The 7,708-nt window shown below is 53.8% G+C and overlaps 1 protein-coding gene across 4 annotated transcripts in view; it reads left to right on the forward strand.

The window, feature by feature from the left end:
* The window catches only part of ACLY (ATP citrate lyase), a 76,427-nt gene that overhangs the window by 8,158 nt on the left and 60,561 nt on the right, over positions 1-7,708 (forward strand). For all 4 annotated transcript variants that reach the window (XM_011998842.1, XM_011998843.1, XM_011998840.1 and 1 more), the window contains exons 4-10: positions 1,726-1,788; positions 2,311-2,501; positions 2,941-3,020; positions 4,470-4,600; positions 5,404-5,522; positions 6,398-6,534; positions 7,295-7,356. In XM_011998842.1, the coding sequence (XP_011854232.1) occupies positions 1,726-1,788; positions 2,311-2,501; positions 2,941-3,020; positions 4,470-4,600; positions 5,404-5,522; positions 6,398-6,534; positions 7,295-7,356 (783 nt within the window). The remainder of the gene's footprint in view (positions 1-1,725; positions 1,789-2,310; positions 2,502-2,940; positions 3,021-4,469; positions 4,601-5,403; positions 5,523-6,397; positions 6,535-7,294; positions 7,357-7,708) is intronic.

The raw sequence follows: 7,708 nt of genomic DNA on the forward strand, positions 1-7,708 counted from the left end.
AGGTTCAAGTGATTTTCTAGCCTCAGCCTTCTGAGTAGCTGAGATTACAATCATGCACCACCATACCTGGCTAATTTTGTATTTTCAGTAGAGACAGGGTTTCTCCATGTTGGCCAGGCTGGTCTTGAACCCCTGACCTCAGGTGATCTGCCTGCCTCGGCCTCCCAAAGTGCTGGAATTATAGGCATGAGCCACTGTGCCTGGCCTAGTTTATTTTTTTAAGACAGGGTCTCACACTGTCATTCAAGGTTGTAGTGCAATGGCACATTCATGTCTCACTACAGCCTCCACTTCCCAGATTCAAGTTATCCTCCCACCTCAGCTTCCTTAGTATTTGGGACTATAGGAGAATGCCACCATGCCAGACTGCTTTTTAAATTTTTTTTGTAGAGATAGGGTCTCGAATGTTACCCAGGCTGGTCTCGAACTCCTGGCCTCAGGTAATCCTCCTGCCTCAGCCTCCCATGTAACTGGGACTACAGATGTGTGCCACCAAGCCCAAATTCAATGACTGACTTCTCCCAGCTTGGTGATGAATTTCAGCCACGTAGATGAGAGAGAGTGAAGCATGGTTTAGGAAGGCTAAGAAATGCCTGGAAATAAAATTATGTTTCTTCTCACTCCCCAAGGGAGCTGGAGGACTGAGGGAGGGAGTGGGACTGAGTCTTGGCCTAGCCTGGGAAGAATGTGCCATCCACACCTGGCTCTGTAGAGCACGTGGTTCTGAAGGGCCTGGTGCTCCTCTGGGGTGAAGCTGTACCAGGGATGAACTTCCTTGACTGCCTCGGGTATAGCAATGAAGGTGGTGATGGAGATGTCTTCCTCCCTCATTGGGCTTCCTCAGAGTAGCCCTTAATGTTAATTTCCCAGTTTCTAGCCTTCATGGGTAAAGAGGGATCCTTGAAGTTGCACATGGACCCGGGCATGAAGCGCCCTGACCCTTGAGTTCCCAGGCCTTTGGAGAGAGGATGGTGGGATGGGAGGGAGGGATGCTGAGCACGTCCCCAGGGAGCACATCCTGTTTCCTTCTGCTGGCCTCTGGGAGGGGAGGGTGGGGGACATCAGACGTCTGAGCTGACAGCAGCCTTGGGCCAGCAGGAGCGGCTCATTACCTCTGATGGATTGCTGTCTGGTCCCTGACTCAGCAGTGACGCACAGGCTGGGCGGGGGGTTTGGGACTTACCGGGATGAGGGCTGTCTCGCCGCGGCTGCCGCCAGGGAATCACTCAAACTGATTAGCTCTGCAGGCCTGTGGTCCTTAGCCAGGAGAGTCTGTGTGGAGAAGTTTCCGTGATTAAGCCCTGGCTCCCCACTTCTCCACCCGTTCCCCGCTCCTGGACCCATGTCCTGAGGCTGAGTCACTGTGCCTTCCTCAAGGCCCATGAAGCAGAATGGTCACTCCCTCCTACCCGGTTTCCCCTCCCCTTCAAGCTCTGCCACAGCCGTGACTTGTTGGAGCCCTTTGCCTTATGCAGGTCCTGTGTCACCCTCCAGAGGAGGCCAAGAGTGGGCAAGGCACAGCTCGCACCAGAGCAAGGGGTGAAAGGGCATCTCATGAGGACTTACTGAGCTTAGGGATCTGTGACCCCATTTTTTCTGAAAAAGTCTCTCTGCTGGGTGTGGTGGTGGGGGTGCTTGGGCACCACCTCTGTGCAGTCCCTCCTTTTGCCCTGGGGGCAAGACGTGCCATCCCTCTGAGTTTCATTTCCCTCAATTTTTCTGTAGGTTGGCAAGGCCACAGGCTTCCTCAAGAACTTTTTGATCGAGCCCTTCGTCCCCCACAGTCAGGTATGTGTGAGGCGGCTCCAGGCTGGGTCTTCTCCCTCCTGGAACCTTGGGTTTGTCCGCCGTAACATGATGAAAGAAGTCAAGCCGATGAGGACAGTCAGAGGGACCAGGGTCCCTGAAGCTGCACTGAGGATCTGAGGGTGCTGTGGACTCAGGAGTCCAGAGGGGAAGGAAAGGACTTGGTCTGCAGCAGGGAGGAGTTAGGACTGGTAACAAAGGGGACTTCCCAGCGCAGGGATGAGAACGACCTGCAGGCGGGCCCCATTCCTCAGCTGGAGTCACACTGATTTAGTCTGGACCGTCAGCCAGTGAGTTAGTGGCTTCTTCTGCTTATCCTTGGGGAAAAGATGGTAGACAAGTCTCTGGATGAATGTTTTTTACTGGGTTTTAGAAAATGAGACCATGGGGATTGGTTTCCTCTCCCAGTACATGGTAGACCCCCCCCATCTTCCCCAGTTCAGTGCCCCTCACCAGCTTCACCCCCCAACCCCAATCCCACTATCCCGTCTCTTCACCTGCAAGGCGGAGGAGTTCTATGTCTGCATCTATGCCACCCGAGAAGGGGACTACGTCCTGTTCCACCACGAGGGGGGTGTGGACGTGGGTGATGTGGACGCCAAGGCCCAGAAGCTACTTGTTGGCGTGGATGAGAAACTGAATCCTGAGGACATCAAAAAACACCTGTTGGTCCACGCCCCTGAAGACAAGAAAGAGTTGAGTAAGAGGGACGGTAGGGAGGTGGCAGTTGGGATGAGAAGACTGACAGGCTCTGGGCATAGACCAGGGAGAGCAGAGTGGTCTCCTCTCTGGGTGTCAGGTGGTAGGCACAGCCCTGTCCTGAGGAAGACAGCTGGGTGCAGGGCGGGGACTGGCTTGCAACCAGACTGAAATATGCCGCCAGCATCTCTCACCTCCTTGCCCCTGTCTGTCTGACGCCTCTGCCTCCAGCTTCTCTCCTGACAGCTCCTTTCCGCCTCAGTGGCTGAAGAGCGATGTCCAGGGAGCAGGGGTTGCAGAGGAGATGGACGGGCCGGCAGGATGCGTGTCGGGAAATGGAGCTGTCAGTGGCAGTGAGATTGCTGTGGGGCGCCTGGGGTGCTGCCGAGCTGCTCCCTGATCGATGAACTGTCCCTCTCTCCCTCCCACCTCTAGAATTCTGGCCAGTTTTATCTCCGGCCTCTTCAATTTCTACGAGGACCTGTACTTCACCTACCTCGAGATCAATCCCCTTGGTAACTGGGTGTGCTAGGCTGGGAGGGGGCAAGGGTCCCAACCAGACTCCCACTTGCTAGAGGGCAGCACAAGACAGATGTGCACAAGCATAGGGCTTCCCATGCTCATTTAGTGCCAGTTCCTGTTTCTGAGCTCTCAGAAGACTGTAGTTCTCTTAGTCAACTCCAACCTCTCTTTGGTCTTAACTTGCTCTGAAGTGGGGAAGTCCTGTTTTGTTTTGCTTTGTTTTGTTTTGTTTTGTTTTGTTTTGTTTGTTTTTGAGACAGTCTTGTCCTGTCGCCCAGGCTGGAGTATAGTGGCACAATCTCGGCTCACTGCTACCTCCACCTCCTGGGCTCAAGCAGTTTTTCTGCCTCAGTCTCCCGAGTAGCTGGGATTACAGGTGCCCGCCACCACGCCCGGCTAATTTTTGTATTTTTAGTAGAGACGGGGTTTCACCATGTTGGTCAGGCTGGTCTTGAACTCCTGACTTCAGGTAATCTGCCTGCCGTGGCCTCCCAAAGTGCTGAGATTACAGGCGTGAGCCACCACGCTCGGCCAGAAGTCCTGGTTTTGATCTGACTGTGTGCTGCTGCTCCTCGTGCCAGGTCAGGCTGTCTGACAGCAGGAGGTTGGCAGCCTCTGCACTGCTCTCACCCTCTGGCCCTTCATTCTTCCTGGTGCACTCAGAGGCCGCACACTTGCCTCCCTCTGTGGGAGTTGGTCAATCATTAACCCTTGACGCTGGGAAGAGCTTGTTCTCAGCCTCTTGGGATGTGAAGGAAGCAGGTGGTGTTGGGGGAGAGTGGCGTGGGCTGGCTCTGGCCAGGACTTCTCAGGGCAAAGTCCAGGAAGGCGAGAAATCAAATCATTCTGGCTGAGGATGCAGCCCCTCTAATGGACCAGATGGCCTTGTGCTAACTCAATCAGCTAAATGGCCCTGGGGGAGGAGGAAGATGGGTGTCCAGTGAGGTAGTATAAACGAATCCTGCTGACTGAGAGTCCAGTGCACCCCGCGGCTCCTGCTCCACCTGACACTGTGGCTTCCCCTAGCCAGGCCCTGGGAGACATAGATGTGCATGCCGGTGGGGGGTCTTCTGTCAGCAACAGGTGCCTTTAAACACTTTTAAAAAGTGGCCAGACCATGGGTTTGCGCATGGTTAGATACTCAAAGCAGGGAGTGTGGCGTTTTGTACAGATGTTTGAAAATTGCCGTGGCAACTAATACAGACCTCCATGTCCCATTACCTGTAGGTTAGGGAGAGGGAAATGGCCTTGTAGAATTTGTTTTGCCTTTAATGGAGAAACGCTCTGTCTCCATAAGGGCCACTCTGGTTTCTTATTGAGCTTAGAGAGTTCTGAGGCCTGAATGGGCCACCATGGGAGCGGTGTTTGTGGAGGGGTTGGAGGTTGGTGGTCGTCTCTACCCAGAGCCGGTGTCTGATGGTTGCCTCTGCTCCCCCTTGAAGTAGTGACCAAAGATGGAGTCTATGTCCTTGACTTGGCGGCCAAGGTGGACGCCACTGCCGACTACATCTGCAAAGTGAAGTGGGGTGACATCGAGTTCCCTCCCCCCTTCGGGCGGGAGGCATATCCAGAGGTAAGGCTGGTTTAGAGAGGAGATGGGGACTGGGGGGAGGGCGGTGGGGAGGTGACTCATCTCTGATGTGCATTTGGCCCCCCTTCATGAGCTGTTTATTTGGCAGGGAAAGGAAGACCGAGAAGCATTTAATTTTCTTAAAACCCCAGTGGGGTGGGGGTGGGGGTGAGCCAAGCCTCTGAATCCCAGCCAGAAATCCTTTTAGATTTCTCTCTCAATCAGCCTCCCTCGACTCTTCACTTGATTTGTTGCCTCTCCGTGATTCCAAGTGGCTCCCCCTAATCCTGACGGAAGGTCGTTCTCTCGGCTTCTCACTGGGAGTTTTAATTGCTCTTTCCCACTCTGTCCTCTGAGAAGTCTTCACAGCAGGGTTGGGCTTTCTGGGAAGTACCCCAGGCCCAGGGAAGAGGCTGGGCTGGGAGACAGTCTGGCCTGGGGAGTCCTGGGGTGGTGGGGGACATGTGATGGGCTGGGCAGGCAGATGCTGGGGTGAGGTCACGGTTAAGCAGAGGGACATGGTGAGGCTCAGGACTTAGGCAGAGGGCCAAGGACTTGACATCAGAGAAGGGAGATGGGAAGTTTGTCCCCAGGCAGTGACTGTGACTAAGGGTGGTTTTGGTACTTGGAGACGCCATCAAGTGTCTTCAAGGCATGTGGGGCCCTGATTAGCCCCTTTTCCCACCCCATTAAAGTGATTAGTGACCTCTTCGTGTGCCTCCAGGGAAAGCGGGGAGGGATCCTAGGATCTGGGACCTGGTAAAGGGGGCACCCCGAGGGCCTACCTGTTGCTGTCTGCTCCCCAGGAAGCCTACATTGCAGACCTAGATGCCAAAAGTGGGGCAAGCCTGAAGCTGACCTTGCTGAACCCCAAGGGGAGGATCTGGACCATGGTGGCCGGGGGTGGCGCCTCTGTCGTGTACAGGTGACTGAAGGGGGTTGCTGAAGAGATGCCAGCCCAGCTACCCAGCATCCACATGTGTGTGGCCCGGGGGGTGGGGTCCTGCCACTTTGGTGTGGGAATTTGGGGCAGAGGAAAGCAGTGGCATCCCAGAGGGCTTCGAGGGATGATGGCGAGGGCCTGCCCTGCTCTCAGTGTCTCCTATAACTTCCTTTTTTGTGTCAAAATGAAGCTGTTTTGAGTTTTAATTGTGAAAATTGTGTGCTCCATACAAAGGTACAGCAAATATAGAAAATGAACTAGAACGTGAAAGTTGCCTGGCCGTTTCCCCATCCCCTCCCTGACCAGGTCACCCCAGTTAGCAAGTTACTGTATGTCCTATCAAGCATATATAAATATTTATACTCTTTGCTTTATAGAAATATTAGGATCATATTCTACACCCTTTACAATAATTAGCAGTTTTTTCACTTTAAGCATGGTAGACACCTGCTCATTTCTGTATGTGCAATCTGCCATTCCCTTCTGTGTGTGACTGGCACTGTTTCCTCTGGCTGCAGCACGCCTTCTCTTGGGCAGCCCGTCAGGGACTCCTGCGGTGTGTGATTTTTCTTGTCTTTGTGTTAGGGGGTGCGCATTGTTCATTTTACCTGCCATTGTCTGTCCAGGGCTCCCCAGTGCCCTAGGGCTGGCAGAGCACACTGCCCAGGAGAGTCTGATGTAGCACTGTTAACCTGCAGGCCAGACTTGGATGGGAGCTGGGGGCTGGAGGCCCAAGAGGCCAGTTCCACAGGCTAACTCCAGTGTTTTGAGGGATCCATATGTCCTCCCAGGCACCAGGCTGCCACCCCCTGCCCGAAGTATGAGAGCCATCACTGACTTCTGTGTCTCCTTGGCAGCGATACCATCTGTGATCTAGGGGGTGTCAACGAGCTGGCAAACTATGGGGAGTACTCGGGCGCCCCCAGCGAGCAGCAGACCTATGACTATGCCAAGACTATCCTCTCCCTCATGACCCGAGAGAAGCACCCAGATGGTGAGATATGCGCACGCACGCGCACACACACACACACACACACACAGCCCTGTCCCCCCTTCCCCAGAACAGCCCAGCGTGCTGCAATGGGACAGCTTCGTCTGAGGAGTCACCAGGGCTGTGTGTGGTCCTGGTCCTTTGCAACTTGAGGCTAATCGTTGAACTTTGGTTCTCGGTTTCTCTATATGCCTAGAGGGTAGGGACCACATCTGTCAGTGGGAGGGGACTGAGAGGGAAAGAGGTGATGTGTGATAAAACCCTACAAACAAGTGCAGGGGAGGAGGTGGCTGTGGCATGTGTCTGCTACAATTGCAGTAAACTCAGTTTATCCGATTGCCATAAACTGATTGCAATAAACTCAGTGACTTTCTTACATTACCTGGCCTCTGTGATTCTCAGTGCCCCTTTGCCACCTGTGTTTTGGGTCTCTGCATACCAGTTCCTCTTCCCTTGAGCCAGAGAGAGAGAGAGATTGCCTCCAGAGATATCTAGAAACCAACCTGGATTTTTGGATGTTGGTTAGGAGTTATGTAGTGCTCCTGTGGGTTTGTTCTGACCCCTGTCTGGTGGCATAGGTAATGGAGAGTTGAGCTGATAAAGTGGAATGTCTGGAGAGACTGTCCTGCTCACTCCCTAATACCTCCTGGCAGATGGGGGACCCTCATTCAGGGGAACAAGAACTTCCTCAGTTGGATTGCTGGGAAGATGCTCAAGTCTACCTCTGTAACTGTTTTTGATTTCTCTCTGACTCCAAATCCAGGCAAGATCCTCATCATTGGAGGCAGCATTGCAAACTTCACCAACGTGGCTGCTACATTCAAGGTAACAGCTGCGGCAGTTTCTGGGGAAAGTGGTTTGGGGAAAGCAGGGAAGGGGCCTTGAAAGCACAGTTTGAGCCAGAGCCAAGTTACCATGAGTTCCCAGGTCAGGTAGGGGGCTCTTGCCCCAAGATCTCTTAAGGGGGTAGAGAAGACACTGGGACAGGAGCTGCGCATCTGATGCTGTGTGTCTCTGGGCAAGCAGTTGCCAGGCTGGACCATAACTCTCCCACCTGAAGGATGGGAGGCAAATTTCTGCTTTCTTCCTTCCCAGGACCAATGCTTTGGAGCACTGGCTCAGTCCGTCCTTCCTTCCTTCCTTCCTTCCTTCCTTCCTTCCTTCCTTCCTTCCTTCC

This window comes from Mandrillus leucophaeus, unplaced genomic scaffold, assembly GCF_000951045.1.
Source record: "Mandrillus leucophaeus isolate KB7577 unplaced genomic scaffold, Mleu.le_1.0 Scaffold58, whole genome shotgun sequence".
NCBI classification, from domain to species: Eukaryota; Metazoa; Chordata; class Mammalia; order Primates; family Cercopithecidae; genus Mandrillus; species Mandrillus leucophaeus.